Source organism: Cygnus atratus, chromosome 12, assembly GCF_013377495.2.
Source record: "Cygnus atratus isolate AKBS03 ecotype Queensland, Australia chromosome 12, CAtr_DNAZoo_HiC_assembly, whole genome shotgun sequence".
NCBI classification, from domain to species: Eukaryota; Metazoa; Chordata; class Aves; order Anseriformes; family Anatidae; genus Cygnus; species Cygnus atratus.
The window spans coordinates 12,652,346-12,670,991 of record NC_066373.1 but is presented as its reverse complement, the minus strand read 5'-3'; the positions used below and the strand labels follow the sequence as shown (position 1 = coordinate 12,670,991).

Here is an 18,646-nt window from a genome sequence, read left to right as displayed (position 1 = left end):
GCTGACTCGGGGTGCCCCTTCTGGGCAGGGCTCTGCCCACAGGCAGGGCACCCTCAAACGCAGAAGGAGACTGCGAGAGCCCAGTGGCTTATCAAGAAGAGATTTATTTAAAAAGTGACAATCACGTAGTTCATCTGGTGAAGAGCTCTGCAGTGCCCACAGCCTGGCCTCGGCCCCTGCTCTCGCTGGGAGCTCGTGGAGTGTGTAATGAACTGCGGGGAGGCAGGGCTGGCACGGCAGCATCCGCAGCGCCCCGCGCCTGACCCAGCTGCGAGGTGATGGAGACGGATGCAGCTCCAGCAGCGGTCAGGGAGCTGTCACAGAGCTGAGAAGTGCCCCAGGTACGTCCCAGCGCCTGGTGCGGAGATGCAGAGTCAGGCAAGAGTGGCCCCGTTGCAGGATGCACGGTTAGAAAAAATATATAAAAAAAAAAAAAAAGTCTCTAGAAAAACGTTGATTCTCGCATGATAGAAAATAGATCTGCATCTGCCTGATTTGGGAAAGCGATTTGGTTTTAGGTCTAGTGCTGATTGTTCCCCCGTGGTGCACGAGGGCGATGATGCCGGCGGCTGCGCACACGCTCGGGGGCTGCTGTGCCTGGAAATCCCAGGAGAAGGCTCCCTCCTGCCCCGCGACCGCATGCAGGCCAAGGTCAGGCCTCCTTCGCCTCGGTGTGTTGCTCCGGCCGCAGCGCTCGGGGCAGCTTGGGGTTGATGAATAATCCTTTCAAGAACAAGTCTCGGACAAAATAGGGCAGGTAGCGGTGTATGAAATACATCAGCCCAAGGCCCTGCCCTGGGTAGTAGCGCACGGCGGGGTTGGCAGCCAGGAGCCCGTCCGTGATGCTGTTCACCACCGCGCTGAGGTCCTCCACGGCCACCTTCATGAACTGGATGAACTGCCGGTTGATCTCCTCCACGTAGTCCTCGCCGTAGGCCTGCAGCAGCTCCTGGGGCAGGCGGGCCACCAGCTGCTGCTTCTGCAGGTTCCAGAAGGCAGGGTCGCACGTTCCTGCAAGGATGTGACCCCCCCCGCACCATGAGCTGGGCACCCCCGTCCTGCCCTGCCCCGTGGTGCCCGAGCTCATACGACGATGTCCCTTGGGAAGGGGAGGGAGCAGCTGCCAGGGGGCCTTGGTCCCTCGAAAACCCCGGTGGAGATCTGCCACGGGGTGGGAGTGGTGTGATGGGTGTCACAAACGAGACAGCCCAAGTGGGACCGAACTCCAAGTTTTGGAAGCTACCTGCAAGGTGGGGACCTCTGTGGTGGCCAGAGCATGGCCAGCTCAAAGACCATGGAGAGGTGGTGGCTGGAGATGGTGCGCACCCAGTTCAGCCATCCCAGAGATAAAGGAGCAGGCGGCAGGGCCTGATCCTGACTGAGCCTCCCACAGGTACCACCACCACCCACAGACCACAGAGGACTCTGCTCTGAACCCATCTGGCCACGTTCCCCAGGGTGGTGGCCGGGGATGCCCCCGGCACTCACAGCTGCGCCCTGCAGCTGCTGCTCCCCCACCGCCTTCGGTGCCTCCCCGGGGCTCCGGGTCCGCCTGCTGGGTTCTTCTCACCTGTTTTGAAGTACCCTGGCAGGATGAGGCTGACTTTGACACCCCAGGGCTGGAGCTCACAGCGGAAGGTGTCCATGAGCAGGCTGAGGGCAGCCTTCGATGCCCCATAGGCTGCCAGGCAGGGGAACGGCAGGTCACCTTGGAGGGGAGAAAGCACAAGCCCATGGCTCCCACGTGGCTCCACACGTGGCCAGGGTGAGACCCCAGGGGTGTTTTGCCAGGCTACGTGCCCACCCTCTGGGCAAAGTTTGGGCTACTAAAAGCCCAGCCGGGGACGCTCGCTGTGCACCCAAGCCTGGCGCATCCCTCTGGGGCACCCCAACCTGTCCCCATGTCCCCAGGTCTCACGGGGATGCTCACCCGCCGGGCTGCTGACAGTGACGATGCGGCCGCCGGCGGAGCGGAGCAGGGGCAGCAGCCCCTTGGTGAGCTCCAGCGAGCCGAAGAAGTTCACCTCCATGCAGGTGCGGAAGTTGCCCAGCGGCGAGAGCTCTGCGTCCGCGATAATGTCGTTGAAGCCGGCGTTGTTCACCAAACCCCAGAGACCTGGGGGAAGGGGGACGCTCAAAAAAGCAGCCCAGGTGGGACAGCGCCACGCTGGGGCTGCTCCCCCAACCACGGGAACCCTGCCCAGGGAGCCACGGGGTGCCTTGGGACAGAGCCTTTAGCGTGGCTGCAGCCAAAGATGCAGCCCCCGGGTGGGAACCACCCCACCGGACACAAGCAGAGGTCCCAGGGGTGCTGTATGCAGTAATGGGGGTGCCACGGGCCCCCACCTGAGCTGTTGGTGTGAGCCTGGATGTGCTGCAGGACTCGCTGGATGTCCTCAGGCTTGGTCAGGTCCATCTGCAGCAGCGTCAGCCTGGGCGAGCAGCTCTTCTGCAGCTCCTGGGCGCCGGGGCCCCGCGGGTCCAGCACGCTGGCGAACACGCGGAAGCCCAAAGCATCCAGGTGTCGCGCCGTCGCCTGCCCGAAGCCGGAGTCACAGCCTGCAAGAGCCAACAGGAGCCCTGTGGTGGCCGGCGACAGCCACCGGACGCGTGCCCCCTGTCCTCGACGCCCCAGTTCTGCCTCCCCAGTCCCAGGGTCCCCAGCACCCGCTGGGGACGTGACCTTGTCCTGGGGCACCCGCAGGTCACGAAGCTGCTGTTTTCTATCTCGCATGGGAGGAAGAAAACACTCCCTTATCAGCAAACCCATCGCCCTGAGCGCGCCGCTGATGCGAGGAGCAGATAAAACCGCTGAGGGCAGGCTCGGCACCCGCAGGCACAGTGAGGCACCGGCCTGGCGGGCTCTGAACTGGCACCGGCGCACGTCCCATCCAGCCCAGAGCCCCACGGGATGTCTGGGGACACCCCCCGAATGTCCCCCTCTGGGTACAGCATCCCAAAGACCCCTCCACCAGCCACCGTTAGATGCCGGCGCAAGCCCAGGTGGGAGATGCTGCAGTTCCCTGAACACGTTCCGCCTCCTGAAAAACAGTGGCCAAAAACACAGCAGCTGGTGGGGAAGGGGGGGAGAAAAAGCGATTCTGGTTCTCGCCTGCCACCTTCAAGCCCTCGGGGAGCATCCCCATGGGATGTCCCTTGTGTCCTCGGCTGGAGCAGGCGACTGCAAAGCCACAGCTCCAGGGCTCCGCTGCCGGCGGGGAGATGGTTACTGCGGGGATGGAAACAAACAGCCGGCCCGGTACAGCGTGTTCCCGGGGCTGATGGCAGCGCTGATAGCTCCCTGCGCCACCCCAGCTGCCTGGCCCCATTAACCATTAACAGGGGAGCGCTGCCAGGCCAGCCCCATCGCCTGCACCCTCCCGCTGGGCCCCAGAGGGTGCCCTGGCACCCTTGGGTGCTCCCTGGGGGCACCCGTGACCTGCACGGGGCAGGACGAAGGGACAGCTGGTGACCTGCGTGAGGGGGGAGCGAGCGGGGTTAACGCAGCCAGCCCTGACTTTAAATTAAAAATTAAAAAAATAATTGAAAAATAAAATGCACAGGGCCGTATCCTGCACCTGGAGCCAGCGTGCAGCTGCATCACCCCCAGCCAGGAACAGGGCGCTGCCTGCTCCAGTGCCGGGGCAGCCCGATAAGCTGCGCTGGGCTCAGTGTCCATGGCTGGGTCCCCATCTCCAATCGACTTTATTGCTGTGTCATAAACCCATAAAAGAGCCTGGCCGGCTGCCAGCACAATAACACGCCCCGGAGCCGGCCGCCACGGTGCTCAGTGGGTGGGAAGGGGCCGGAGGTGCATTTTGCCTTGCCCAACAGGGCAGGAGAAAACCGCAATAAAGATAAAGTTGGAAAATAAAAGCGCACGCAGCCGTGTCCCCAGGGCTCCCCGCTGCCTTCCCCGGGACACGAAAGCTCCCGGTCCCAGCACAAAGTGGCACCCCTTGGCTGCACGCCGGATCCTCAAAACACCTGGAAACATCCCAAAAATCCAAGGGAGACAAAATAAATAAATAAATAAATAAATCCCCAAAGGCTGGCAAGGGAGGCTGCAGCGGGAGCCGGGCTTGTTTTGGCCCAGGCTGCTGAGAAGGGTGAAAGCGCGGCTGGGCAGCGCTGGGAGCAATTGCTGGGAGGGTTTGTGGTGCCTCAGAGGCTGGTTTCGGAAGTTTTAATTTATTCTCTCTCTCTCTCACACACACAAATACACAAAGTCTGCTCGGGGCTGGCGGGAGGAGGGCGGTGATGCTCTGGTGTTATTTAAGGTCTCAGGCGGTGGCCGGCCGAGGAGGTTAACGCGCTGCCGGGCTTCCCGGGAGGGGAGACATGGGAAAACTCAGCCATGGCAAAAATTCAGCGTGAGAAAAGGCAAATAAAGGCCAGACCGGGGGAGGGAGGCTGCCGGGACAGGTCTCGGGAGCAAAGGAAGAGGGGTGCCGAATTCACCCCCAAAAGCACCAGCGCTGCTGCCCGACCTGTGCCCAGCACCCATGCACCCCGTGATGCCCCCGAGCGTGGGGCTGGGCACGGAGCGAGGAGCAAACCCTGGGACCGCAGCCGCTGCGCCCCTCCGGGGAGTGCTGGAGCCGGCCAGTCTGAGCCGAGGCGCTGGGCACGCGTCCTTTGGAGGATGCTGCATCACGAGGAGGCCGCAGAAGCCAGCTCTCCCCCGTCCCAGCCCCGGCTCTGCCAAATGGTTTTGCTTCGAGCGGCGAGGGGCTGCTGGCGGAGCTGCCCCCCCCACCCCCACCCCCCCCCGAGGCCTCCCACGCTGCGGCCCCAAGCCAGCGGCAATCCAGCGCCTGCCTCGGAGCAGGGGCCGAGCGGAGATGAAGCCCGGGTTGCAAAATCAGGCTGCAAACAGGGACGAGAGCCTGCCCCGGGGGCTCTGCAGGAGGTTCAGCTGGATCCTGCGGCACGTTTGGGCACTGAGCATCAGCTTTGGGGCTGGCGAAGAGGATGACAAGGGAGATGAGCATTGCATGCACGTTGCACTGCGTGCTCATTGCTCTGCGTGCTCATCACATTGCACTGCACGCTCACCACCGCGCATGCGCGTCACATCGCACGCTCGTCACTTGGCGTGCTTGCCGCTGTGCGTGCTCATCACACTGCATGCTCTTCGCACAGCCCACTCGTCATATTTTGTGCTCATCACATTGCGTGCTCATCGCGTTGCGTGTTCACCACATCGCAGGCTCTTCATGTTTGCCTACTCAGCACATTTCATGCTCGGTGCAGTGCATGCTCATCATGCTGCATGCTCAATGCTCGTCGCATTGCCTCTGCCCAGCCCCAGGGATGCTCCTCACCAGCACAAGCGAAGACTCTGCAGGTGCTGAGCTCCCAGCCATGGTGGGCACCGCTCACCTGCTTTGGTCCAGGCACATTTTTTGGGGGGGTGCTTAACAAGACTATGCAGAGTGCTCACGTTTTGCTGTCTCAGGTCTCCTCCTGCAGCTGGCACTGGGGCCGGACACGTGCTCAAGGCACCCACCGCAGTTTTGCTGAGCAGATCTGAGCCAGGAGACAAGGCGGCGGCTACCAGCCGGTAGCTGTCAAACCACAACCCCCCCGTGCCCACCGCCGACACGGGACGTGACGCAGGGCTGCTTGTGTGGGGGTGGCTTCCCCCCAGCCGCGTGTCCTCATCCCCACAAGGTCAAATCTCAGAGCCCGGGGGTGTGCGTGGGACCTGCTCGCCCCACAGCCACCCCACAGCGTCCCCAGGGACCCCGCTGGGGAGTGGATACCCCAGGGCTGAGCATCCCCCCAAGGACCAGCCCTGCTCCCAAGGTGCCCAGACCCCTTCTACGCTGGAAGAGGTGGAAAAATCCCAGAGGGTGCAAAGCAAAAGCTCCTCCTGCACCCTGTGGTTGCGGAGTCTCGTGCGAGCAAAGCCCGGGGCGAGGACGGCGCCGGCCCCAAGGACACCATCAGCCGGAGGGGAGCCGGGCGCCGCGGCCAAGCGGATTAGCGCGCTGAGCTGCTTGTTTCCAGAGGCTCAAGCGCAAATCCTGCCTGGGATGCCAAGCTAAACAAGGCTGACATTTTGCTCGTAGGTGCTCCCTATGCTGCTGGGGCTGATCCTGGCATGGGGATGGAAGGAAGCCCCCGGTCTCAGCCAAAGCAGTGACCTTCCCCTGCCCCAAAAAAAACCTTGCAGAGGAGGGAGCCCCGCAGCCAGAGCAGGACATGGTGGTGGCACGGAGGGGATGGGTGCTGCACAGATGCAGGCAGAGCACAGGTGTCAGTGGCAAAGGGGTGGGGGGGTCATGCTGGGCTTGTCCTTGAGGGTCTCAAGGGATGTGGGGCCGCATTGCTCAGCAGAGGGACCCGGGATCACAGCCCACGGGATGGGGAGGAGGAGGAGGGAGAGCGCAGCAAGAAACAGCATCAACAGGTGGGGAACATCCACGACACAAAGACGGAGGAGCTGGACATCCCCGCCATCCCGGGCAGGGGACACGGGCACCCCGAGGGGTGCACGGGGTGGGCAGGAGGAAGAACCGAACACAAAAGCCCGTGTGTCTGGGGCAGGGCCCCGCGGCCAACACCTCCCGGATGCCAAGCGCGTTTGGAGAGAGGAGCGATAAACGGGTGATGTCAGCCCGTGCCGAGAGGGAACAAATTCTTGGCAGGGCCACGTCGAGGGAGGGGACCGGAGCAGCACCTGTGCCTGCAGCAGCTGAGCCGCTGCAGCCGCCCCGGCCTCTCCATCCCCTTCCCTGTCACCATCAACAGGAAACCGCACCCCGGGGAAGCCTCGTGCCATGGGCTCCCCCGGGACCAGCCCCCATGCCCCATGGTGGCAGGAGGTGGTGGGAAGTGGTGAAAGGTGGCAGCAGCCCAGCCCACGCTGCTTGTCCCCAGCGCGTGGGTTGGGGATGCAAGGAATGCCCTGGGAGAGGTCTTTTGGGGCGACCAGTGTCCCAGCCCCAAATTCCTGGTGAGGGGACGTGAATGGGACAGCAAGTGACTTCCCGCCACGCATGGCTGGGTGTCCCTGCCACATCCACAGTGGTGTGTCCTCTACTGGGACCAGGCAGACCCTGAGCCCATGGTGGGGCTCGTGTACCAGGGGAGCTGGGGGAGCAGCCCCACACCCCGTGCCTCCGTTGTTTAAGTCTGACCACAAAGAGCCTTTAAATGAAATGTCTGGATTTTAATAGGATTAATTTGAAATTGGACCCTGGTTCACGTTTGCCCTGATCGCAGACCTTACAGGAAAAGGATGCTGTTGGCTGGCTGCTGTTGGTTCTCATGGGACAAACCATCCATGGGATGCAGCAGCCATGGGATGCACCATCCCTGTGACACATTATCCATGGGACGCGCCACCCATATATCCCCCCAGAAAGCCACAAGAGAACAATAAAAGAGCCCCAAGGGGCTCTTTGGGACCTGTTGCCCCTGAGCAGGGGCTGGGGAACAAGGCTGCCGGCTGCGGCAGGGCTGGAGCAGCCAGATGGTATGAATTACAAAGGATCAGCCGAGTGTTTATGGAGCATTATGTGCCGTAACCTCCGCCTGGGAGGATATGTTTCACTTAACAAACCAAAGAGAAGCGGGGGAAAATCTGATTTTCTGCCTTGACAACCAACGGCAGCCGGGCACGGCGGTGAAGATGGAGAGGAGCCCTGGAGGATGTGCGAGCAGGGCTCCTGATTAAAGCCCATTTTGCAGAAGCAGGTACTGGCTCCAGTGCGTCAGTATTGGGGGCTCAACGTCACTGGAGCAGGCGTGAGATACATCAACGTGGGGAGACATCAGTCACTAAAAAGCCACCAGTTGCCTGTCCCCAGCCCCAAAAGCTGGGCAGCAGCACCACAGGTTGCAAACGAGGGGTGACAGAGTGACAAGCACCACTTACAGCAGAGCAGCCAGGACAGAGACGAGCCCGAGCACCTTCTGCTGAACAAGACCTGTGCTTGGTGCGATGCTCAAGGACTGTGTTGACCCGACCACTTGCACAGAGCCTCACAGCATGCTTCAAGCTTGCTTGACACCTGGATCTGCCAAGCTCAGCCCAAGTCTTGCACCAACGTGCTCAGCAGATGCTTGTGCAATAGCACCAGAGTCTTCCTTAGGGGCAGGAGCAATGGGTGTAGGACATCCCAGGAGACAACCCGACCCAGCGCCATGGGCTGCTGCTGGTGAGGAACGGCACCTGGCCAGGCAAGGGACATGCAGGGTGTGTGCCACCAGTGCCAAGGCCAGACCTCGGTGCTCTGCTGCTGCACCGGGGCTGAAGGGAGGCTCAGCAAACCACCGTGATGGAGGAAGTGCCTCTTCTGAGCAGGAGCTGTTGCAGAGAGTTGGGGTTTCACAGAAAGCGTGTACCGAGAATTTCCTAGAAGCGGCATCTCGCCACCACACGAGCTGGGGCTGGGGCTGGACCGGAGCTTTCAGCAGGGGGCTGCTATCCCCCTGAGAGGCACAGGTCCCCCACGGCCCGGGATTTGTGCATCCTCTGTGCCTGCTCCCCACGGCTGCTGCAGGAACCAGGCGGGGACGAGCGAGGTGGTGACAGATCTGAGCGCAAACACCGCCTGGGTGATGGCACAGCCTGTTCCTTTCAAAGCTAATGTGGAATTTATGTCCCCCCAAGAAGAGGAAGTTGTGAAGAGCCTCAGCGATAACCGGGTGAATAATCACCTTCGGGCAGAACGCAGCGAACCAGGAACGCGGCACTGACGAGACACGAGGGCGATCCATCAGCGGGAGCTGTCGCTGGGAAGGACGCAGGGCCAGCAGCAGGGACACGTCGAGGGACAGCAGAGCCCGCACTGAAGGCAACCCAGCCTCCCACAGCACAGGGAGGCCACGGGAGGGCAGGACACGGGGTGGGATCCAGGCTGGAGAGCCAGGAAACTCCACCAGCCATGACCACAATAAACTAGAGTCATGGCCATGCTAAACTAAAGCTTTGAACTAAAAGAGGGGGGATTTAGATTAGATGTTAGGAGAAAATCTTCCACTCTGAGGGCGGTGAGGCCCTGGCGCAGGCTGCCCAGAGAAGCTGGGGACGCCCCATCCCTGGAGGTGCTCACTGCTGGGTTGGATGGGGATTTGGGCAGCCTGCTCGGGAGGGGGTGTCCCTGCCCGTGGCAGGGGGTGGCACTGGGTGGGCTTTGAGGTCCCTCCCAAGCCAGCCGTGCTGCGGCTCCATGTGGTGGGCCAGGTCACCCATGGAGGAGCCCCCGGGGCTGGACTGCCACCCAGCACAGCGGTGCCACCACCGTGGGGCTGGACACACACAGAGGGCAGGGACACATCCCCAGGGGACATGGGACAAGCCACACTGGGGACAGTGTTGGCCAAAGCAGATGCTCCAGAGCAAGCACAGCAGATAATTTTAAGCAGCTCAGAGCTGGCATTGCTCATGACAGTACAGTGAAGCCACGCTGGTTTTGATGGAGTTGTGTCGGTGTTGGGGTGTCTTGGTAATAAATGTCTGTAGGGAGCATCTCCCAGCAGCTCATCAGAGGCAGAGCTCAAGTGCCACAAGCCTGTTTTGGTGCCTTGTCCCCAAAACACATGGAGAGCACCTCTGAGCTGACACGGTCACACAGAAGGACGGTGCACAGGGCAGCACCCACGCACACGTCTGCTTGGGACGGGTTGCTAAAGGCATAGCCCAGCATCCCAGCTGACGTGGGGACAAGTCACCATGGGATGGCCACGCACCAGGTTATAGGGCTTGTCCCCACCTGGTAACTGAGACCTGGGGAGGGAGCAACCGCGGGTCACGGTGCCTTTGGAAAAGGATGCGAGAAGCAGATGCATGGTGTGATGGTCATGTCAAAGCGAAGTCCCAGCACCAGAGAGGAGGGATCACAGGTCTGCTCAAGGGTGTTTGAGGTAGAAGCTGAGACCCAGCTTGGAAAAATCGCCACCAGCAGAAGAAAAAAAGAAAGAAACCACTGGGGCTGGCACCTCTTCCCCGGGCAGCCACCAGCCCGTCCCTCCTCGGCATCCCCAGCTGCCTGGGCAGCTCCCACCATCTGGCTCTGGGGGGGGTCAGCAGCGCAGCGAGGGGCCGCGTGGCAGCAAAGCCTGTAAAGCCGAAAAGTGCTTCTCAAGATTACCGCCAAATCCAGGGACGGCACCGTGTGCGACAGGAAAGCCAGCTCTGACCAAGAAAGTTGATAAAAAGCTGGGGCTTGGCAGCTCTCCAGGGAACAAGGAAGCAGGAGTGAGTGATACGATGCACGGGGAGGCACGCATGGGCTGGGGGAGAAGAACAGGGGCTGGAGGCTGCAGCAGGCGGGGAGAAACAGAGAAGGAGACAGCAGGCACACTTCTGGCAAGAGTCAATAAAAGCAGTCCCAAACTGTACCTACAGCCCGACCGCAAAGGTCCCTGATGCTTCCCACCCTGCAGGATCTCAGATTGCGATCTCAGGCTGGATATCGGGAGGTGAGGAGAGGGAGAGCGCACGCGGGCAAAAACCCTGCAGCCCTCCAGCACAGACGACAGGAGACTATGAGAAGGCGGCAAACGGTTTGCCTGGGCTTGGCAGCCTGCAGCATCACCCCACCAAGCGGGAGGCGAGCCCCACGGGGGCAGCCCGGCTGCCCTGTAAGCAGATCGCGGCGCCGGGCGAGCCAGCCTCGCCACCGGGTCACACAACACGGGGCCTCGCTGCAGATGTGCTGCTCGTTGGCCTAGAGGGCAGCAACTGCCTACACTTCCCTGCTTCCGAAGCACTCGGCACCATCTGACATTCTCATTTCTGCAGAGAAGTCTCTGCCTTGCTGCTCTCATGTCCCTGCGTAACCCTGAGCACTGAGCAAGCCTGCCTGGGTCTCGCCACCAACTCCGTCCTCCTACAGCGTGCAACTTCGCTGTGCTTTTCCTCCTAATTAGCTGTGCTCATCGTTTTTTGGTGACACACGCGCACAAAGTGCCCAACAGGTCTGTGCCATTAGAGGGCTTTGAGAGTGCTTATTTAATAGATCGGTGGGAAAAAGCTGAGCGCATACATCGAAATGTTTGTGGTGGGCTGGGAAAGATCGCTCTTTTTGAAGCTTATCAAGGGGAAGAAGAATCCTAAAACCCTGGAGAACTGCTGACAGAGTGAGGTGAGAGCTTCAGTGCTGCAAAGAGAAGCAGAAAAAGCAGGTTTCCTGCTCCGCTCCCAGCAAAACAACCTGATGTTTCTACCCCTGACCAGAGTTAAGTGTTGCTTTTATTTTTTATTTTTATTATTTTTTTTTAATGCAAAGAATTGCTCGTGCACCAGGGCTGGGGTGTTTGGTTTGGGTCCTGTCCCTCCCCCCCACACACTCGCAGGAATAGCTGTCCCTGCTGTTAATTTTTAATAGAGCCTGGAAAACCAGGGCAGTTGCAGGGAGCGATCTGATTTGCAGCCGGTTGCTTACGGGGATCCTGGGCACCCAGGGGCTGGCACAGCCACCGCAGCCTGCAGGAGCTACAGGCAGCTCAGAGCAGCCCGGGATGGAGCTTTGCTCATCTCACCGCCAGCCTTCACGCGATGCTCGCTGCGTCCTGGACACTCCTGGGGGCTGGACGTGCTGCATCCAGCACTTGGGAGCAATGGAAAGCAGCACTGGAAAGCATGAGGTGGGGGCATGGAGCAACCTGCTGCTGGGACACCCCCGTTTAACCCAATTATCCCCACGGTGCTGGGGGGCTCAGCACCAGCACATGCCCTGCAGAGCCAGTGGGCCAGAATACGCCCACAGCAGCTGGCAGAGTGGGGCAAGCCTGCAAGGCACCCAGGGACCCAGCTCCAGCAATTGTTCCCAAGCATGTGCACAAACTGCTGAATGGCTCCGAAGTCTTCACCCTGTCACCCACAGAAGGAGAAACGGGTCTAGGACAGCACCCGGAGCCCAGGGGGTTGGGGTGGGAGCGATGCTCCTGCTCTCACAAGGACAGCGGTTCACCTTCACAGCTGAGCAGCGAGAGCCCGAACATCTGGATTGAATCACTCCGTCCTGCCGCACTCACCAGATGCTTCAACATCTGTTGAGTCCATGGGAAACGCCGAAGCGCTGCTCGACTACGATCAAGTTGCAAAACCGCTGCTAACCTTGAATACGATCTTACGCTCTGACCCATTTCAGATTGTTAATGGGGCATGCGATTGTAACCAGAGAGCCTCACCAGGAAAAACGAGTTTCCCCTGCAGCAGGGAAGGAGGAGGAACGATGCTTCCGACCCAGACCTGCTGCGCTCAGTCAGCCCGCTGGCTGCCCCTGCTCACCCAGGTGCTTTGCCTGGGCAGTCCATGCACACCCACTGGCCCTGCAGGCTGGTGGCCACCAGGGAGGAGCAGGGATGCAAGGGGCCCAAACCGCCCAAATAACCAAATAACCCCCCCAGCCAGCAGCCCGAGAACTTTGTTATTATTTTGGAGCTGTTCGGTTCAAGTGCAACCATCACAATCTGAGCAAAGATTCACTCCTTTCAACTCCTCATCCAAGTGTAAGGATCAACAGTTGCTTTGCTGCGCAACTCCAAACACTGAAAGCCACTTCTCACAGGCTTTTTCCACGGAACCCCTGAATTTCAGACATCTCCTAGGGCCAGAAGGGACCAAAGGACGATCTGGGCTCACAACTGAGCCAAGACAGGTAGAGGGAGCGTGGGCCCTTCCCACGGCCCTGTAAGTCATGCTGCAGCTCACCCTGCTCAGGAGCTGGACCCGGAGAGGCCAAGCCATGGATGTTTATCTCCGCAGCAGTTACACGGAGCCATAGCATCGGATGCTGACTCCCAGCCTGCCCCAGGAACGTCCTGCTCATTTTTTCAAGCAGCACAGAGAGCAAAGAGCGCCACAGCTGCTGCCTCTGCCCAGCATCCCCAGGCACCCAGCTCTGCTCTCCTCCCTCTGAGGGGTTTTGCTTCCCGTAGGCAGGAGGAGGACGGACAGACTGCCGTTCTCACAGGGCAGCCGGCAGCCCAGCCGGCCCGGAGTAGTGGGATTAATCCTCAGAAAGCATCGGGCTAATTGGCATGCAAATACTCGAGGGGCTGATGCTGCCCCAGCCCTTCGCATCTGCACTGTCGCAGGCACCTGCCTGAGCAGCGGTAAGGAAACGCCGACCCGGCCAGCTGTGCCTCCAACCTGTAAAGCCACAAAGTATTTACAGCTGAGAGCAAACACGGCGGAGCTGCAGAGGTGTCACTTCAGCACACCGGGGCAAGAACACCTTGTTCCAGCCACTGACTCACCCATTACATGGGCGATGCCAGGCCCGGGGCTGGCTTGACCCGGTCTGCCAGCAGCCAGGTGAGCCACAGGGCACCAGCCAGCGGGGACTGCTGCCTGTGGCCATCACGCACGCATCCTCCCCAGGCAGCCCTGCCTTGCACTCCTTCAGTCATTCATTCATCCGCTGCCCCACTCCTCAGAGACCTCCCCATGCTCCCATGAGCTGCTCCTCTTCCCACCTGCCCACGGAGCCCTTCAGGCTGGCGCTCCCCATAACAAGCCAGGGATGCTTGTCCCCTTCTGCAGCTCCCGGTGTGAGCTGGGGGCTCTCTGAGCCCACCTGCACCCCTCCGAGTCCCACGGGGCTCTGGCTGCCCTCGCGGCCCCCAGGCACATGGCCAGGAGGAAGGAGAGGGGACACGAGGTGCTTGCATACGGGGACACCCCAAAGAAACGGACCAGGGTGAAGGCACCGGGCTGGGAGCGCACGGCATCCCCGCATCCGAGGAGGCGTGCAGGGGCTGAGCGGCGCATCCTGGGGACAGGGAAACTGCAGAGGGGGACACGGCCTCGGTCACCCCCAGCAGCTCCCGGAGAGGGGAGAGAAGGGGACGGGGGACCCCGGCTGGGCCGGACGCGGTGCGAGCGGCTCCCCCGGGGGAGGAGGAGGAGGAGGAAGAACAGAGGCGAGCCGGCAGCCCCAGCATCGCGCGGCGGCCGGGAAGGGGGGGGGGTCCGGCACTCACTCACCTGTCACCAGCACGGCTCTGCCCGCCACCGGCAGCAACCTGCGCGGCGGGGCCCGGCGGAGCAGCAGGCAGGCGGCGGCGGCGGCCAGGGCGAGCCCCAGGGGCAGGGGCAGGCAGGCTCGGCACAGGCTCTGCAGGGCTGCCAGCAGCGCCAGCGGCACCAGCAGCGCCCGGCCCAGCACCACGTCCCGCCGGGCCGCCCGCAGCGCCAGGCTGCCGCCCAGCGCCGCCCACAGCGCGCCGTACGCCCAGCGCTCCGCTCGCTCCATCCGCCCCCCGCCGCCGCCGCCGCCGCCGGCAGCCCCCCGAGCACCGGCACCGGCACCGGGAGCGCCGCCCGGCCGCGTGCGGCCGCCGCCCCGCCGGTTATAAGCGCCCGGAGCGGGGCGGAGCCGCCGCCGCCTCGCCAATGGGAGAAGTTGGCCGGGACGGCGCGGGGACACCGGGGGGGACGGCGGGGCTCGGCTCGGCTCGGCTCGGCTCGGGTCGGGTTGGGTTTGGTTCTGCGCTGCTCGGCTCGCTTCTGCGCGCCCCAGCCCGGTCCAGCCGGTCTCATCCCATCCCATCTATCCCATCGCACGCCGTCTCGTCCCATCGCGTCGCAGCACGGTATGGCTTAGCTCGCTTCGTCTCAGCTTGGCTCGGCGCAGGTGCAGCTCAGTTTGGCTCGCTTCAGCACGGCACGGCTTGCTTCTGCACTGCACTGCTTGGCTTGGCTCGGCTCAGCACAGCACAGCTCGGTGCCCATGTTGCAGCAGCCAGAGGCACCGGTGGTGCCAAGCCACTGCCTGTCCATGTCACCACCCTCTGTTCCCCCAGTGGGCACCTCCAGCACACAGTGCCACCAGCGTCCGTGTCCATCTGGGCCAGCAGGAGCACCGGGCGCTGCCCCCCACCACAGACACCCCCCAGCTGCCACCCCTGTGGCACCCCAGGACCCGCTCAGCTGCCAAGGGATCCCCACAGAGGACCAGGGCCACCCTCCACCCGCCCCACTCAGGTGCATCCCAGCACCCGGCACAGGCAGGGGAGGTGTGAATCGCGTCCCCAGGCGCTCTCCAGGCTCCCTGGGATTTGGGGCTGAGGAGCTTGGGTGATCCCAAAGGATTTCTCATTACCTCCTGCCACCCAGGTGCTGCCACCTGCATCATGGCCGTGCCGTGTACAGCCGGTACTGGCCGATGGGGCAAAGTCCTCTTGTTTCCATTTTTATTACTCAGGGTAATTGCCTCTGCCAGGCTTGCTTTATTAAGCTCCTGCTTTAATATTTCACCAACCCTCCGTGCTCGGTGATCCTTCGCGCTCCCTTGCCATGGAGCATCACCGATGCCAGCCACGGGCCTGACCTGCAGTGCCCTCCGCGGATCGACACAGGGCTCTGGTCCCGCGAGCCTCACAGCAGAGCGGGGCTGCTGCTGGGGATGGGATGGAGGATGCCTGTGCCATCCCGCGTCAAGAAAACCTGCCGTGCTACGGACACAACCCCCTTGGTCCCATCGGAAAAACCATGTTTCATCAGCCGCAGCTCTGCAGAAGGGCAGCAGCAAACAGGCTGGGGTGGTTTTTCCGGGGCGTGGTGGTGGGACCCAGCTGGGTTCGCAGCCCTGCTCTTCCAGGCAGGGGAATGCAGGGAATGCCGGCGAGGTAGAGGAGGAGGAGGGATGTCCCCAACAGCAGGGCTGCGGGCTCTCCCCCAGGAATCCTCTCCTTTGTCACCGCGGTGACATAACGCGATGGGATGAGGGGCAGGGGTCGTGCCACGTCTGCCCTCCCCGGGCTGCAGCTTTATGGCCGGCAGTGCTCCTGCTCCTCGAGCTCCTTTCCCAAGGAGATTTGAGCAGGGTGCACGGGGACTGTAGGACACGACAGAGCATGGAGGAGCGTGGTCCGGGTGGCACAAAGGATCAGCCACTGGGATGAGGTGCAGGATGCTGCACGCAGCCTGACGCCCATGGAGGTGTCGCTGCTTCCCCGCAGCCACACAGCCCTTGGTGGTTGTGGTGGATGCAGGGTGAGGTCCCAAAGCAATTTTGTCACCCTCAGCCTGTTGCTGCTCTGTGTAGAAGGGGCCTGAACTTGGGCTGCTTGGTGACACCTGGGTTCTTCACCACCTTCAGTTGCCACCAGCCACGTCCCTCATACCATAAAGCCATGCTGGGGACATTTTAAAATACTATGAACTATTTCTTTAAAGTTGTTAAATTGAGGATCACCGTGTGCAAAACTGATTTATGTCTTGCCCATTCTCCTTTTCCCTGTGAACGTGCCTGATGGTGTGGGCACTGCCAGCCCGGCTGGTCCTCTCTTCCCAGACCTTACCATCATCGGGTGTTGAAAAACCTCATTCAACAAAGGTGGTTTTCCAAAGAGCAGAATGGCATTTTTTGACCAATTCCCACTCATTCAGCTAACTCAGCAGACGGCTCTTTACAAGAAATGCAGCTTCACTCAAGGCTTTCAGTGGCTTCCAGTGCCCCAGCTTGTTTGGAGGCTGTCCTGCTCAGAGATGCAGGAGCTTTGTGTCCCCATGCTGAACTTTTAAGAGAAAGGATTTACTCACAAAGCAGCACCTGTGCATACACTTTAAGGTTAGATGAGTGTCACCATGTCTACCTGCTCTGGTCATCGTGGTGTTGGCCACAAATGTTGATCTTCACAAAGCTATTGGAGGATCTGGGGCTTTGGAGAGGGGTTGTGGTGCTGGAAAGCACTGGGCAGCTCGTCCCCAGGTGGTTCTGCAGCCTGATGTGGCCGTACTGATTGTGATGTTTCAGAAAGGGCAGATGTGACCCTTCCAAATCCATCCACCTCCTCCAGAGCTGGTCTTAGTGTCAGTCTGTCCGCCTGTCCATCCATCCCTCCATCCCTTCCAGAGTCCCACCAGCATCCTCGGCGTGCCCTGGCCCACCTCTCTCTGTAAAGGCAGGGGCTGGTGTGCGGTGGGGGTGGCCTTGGTGGCTGCTCCTTTGGAGACAATGCCCGGCCTTGTTCCTCTCCCCATTGCTCAACACCGCAGGGTGCCTCCCCACCGCCCCGCGCTGTTGGGAAACACCGCCGAGATCCCCATTACCTTTTGACCTACTTGACGTCTCCCGTGCCCATTTGGCTAATTGCAGCTCACCTCCCGCGGCTGGGAGCGGGGCCGGGCGGGTGGCAGCCACCTCCTGCGCCCTTCCCGGGGCCACGGCTCAGGTCCCCATATGGGGGATCGCAGCTTCCTCCTGCTCCCCTCACCCTAGGCTGTTCCTACGGCTCGGCGGAGCCTCCCATGACTAACAGGTTTTGAGATAATTGTTCCCCTCCCTAATCTCATCCGCAGAAGATTCATTACATTGTTTTCGAAATGCCACGAGCCATTTCCAGGGGCTCGAGGCCCGTGAGTGATGTGATTCATCCCGCACTGCTCCCACAGGTACTTCATCTTCTCCAAAACAGCAGGCCCTTCTTCCACCGCTGTTAGCTCCGCAGGAAACACCTCCCGGGTGAGCACCCAGCAGGGCACTTTGGTCTTTCCAGCGCTGCGACCCCCTTGGCCATCGCTCATGGGCAGGTGGCCATGGGTCCCATCCTGCTCCAAGGGGAAGGAGCATCTCAGGCTGGGGACGGTCCAGGAGCGAGGGCTTTTTGCTTGTTTTCTCACAGTTTGCAGCGTATTTTTTTGCACCTGTAATCCTGTGCATCCCAGCTGATGGCTTCAGCCTTAGTCCCAGGCTTTGACCCACATCTGTGGGGGTTTTCAGCTGGGTGGGCACAGCCCAGCTCCTGGTGGGGCTGGATGGACCTTCCCGCTCCTGGAGCAGCTCCAAGCACGTGCCCTGCGGCCAGCAAGCCTCCTGCACGGGCTGCTCCCCAGGAAAGAGTTTCCGGCAGGTGCTTAGCACCCAGCCACGTACCCAGCCCGGATCTTTCTTGTTCTAAATCCCCTTTTCAGAAAATCCCAGGCTCTGACCTGTTGGTTCAGGTTGTGCAGGAGCTCCAGGCGTTTACAAAACACGTCCCCACTTCCAGCCGGATTCATGGCTTCGGGAGAGGTTTCACCTTCTGGAAAGCCGTTCCCCGGTGTGACACCGAGCGTTTCTGCCTGGATGAAGATCGCATGTCACCATCCCCACCCAGCCCTGGCAGCCTCCTCGCCACTGGGCTTCCTGCACCGTGGTGTCCCTGGGGCTGAGCTCCCCAGACACACTGCCAAGAGCTGGATTAGCACTGTGGGGACCTCTTGCCAGGGCTGGGAAGCTTTGGTGACACTCAGGTGCTGTCACAGGCAGGGGTACCTGGCCCTGCACCCCCTTCCCAGCACGGTACCCATGCCAGTCCCCACCAGCAAAAGGTGGGGGGAAGCTGGCTGGCATCTCCATTATCTTCATCCCTAGAGCAGCTCAGGGCCAAACACTTTTCTCCATCACATCAGCCCAACACCACCGCCCGTCTCCCTTCCCTGTGGTTGCCGCAGGTCCTCAGCCTTGGTATTAGGGTGATGGAGCAAATGTGGCTTCCTCTTGGCCACGAGACCGGTCCAGGAGCATCCCCAGGTGACATCCTGCCTCCTCCGCCCCGAGGGACCAGGGCAGTAGGTCACAGCCGCGGTGACCTGGATCCTGCCCTCCACCTCTGTGCTCCGTGCTGCCGGGAAGGGCAGGCGCGGAGCCGAGTGTGTCACCAGCCCGGGGTTGCTCAAGAGGCAAAGGATGAGTCC

General features: G+C 61.3%; 1 protein-coding gene across 1 annotated transcript; it reads right to left on the bottom strand.

Moving 5' to 3' along the window:
• Positions 1-59: 59 nt before the first annotated feature.
• On the bottom strand, positions 60-14,219 carry HSD11B2 (hydroxysteroid 11-beta dehydrogenase 2). The gene is made up of 5 exons (XM_035543628.2): positions 13,952-14,219; positions 2,347-2,559; positions 1,931-2,116; positions 1,571-1,708; positions 60-1,011 (listed from the first exon to the last, which is right to left on the bottom strand). The coding sequence occupies exons 1-5, from the start codon at positions 14,217-14,219 to the stop codon at positions 653-655; spliced, it is 1,164 nt and encodes a 387-aa protein (XP_035399521.1). The 3' UTR covers positions 60-652.
• Between the last annotated feature and the right edge of the window lie 4,427 nt (positions 14,220-18,646).

What these genes read in the sequence shown, in the direction of transcription:
- HSD11B2 (XM_035543628.2), bottom strand. Translation starts at nt 14,219, where the DNA reads ATGGAGCGAGCGGAGCGCTGGGCGTACGGCGCGCTGTGGGCGGCGCTG. An exon ending in CAGAGCCGTGCTGGTGACAG is followed by an intron (nt 2,560 to 13,951) that starts GTGAGTGAGTGC and finishes TGGCTCTTGCAG; the next exon opens with GCTGTGACTCCGGCTTCGGG. An exon ending in GCCAGGGTACTTCAAAACAG is followed by an intron (nt 1,012 to 1,570) that starts GTGAGAAGAACC and finishes ACATCCTTGCAG; the next exon opens with GAACGTGCGACCCTGCCTTC.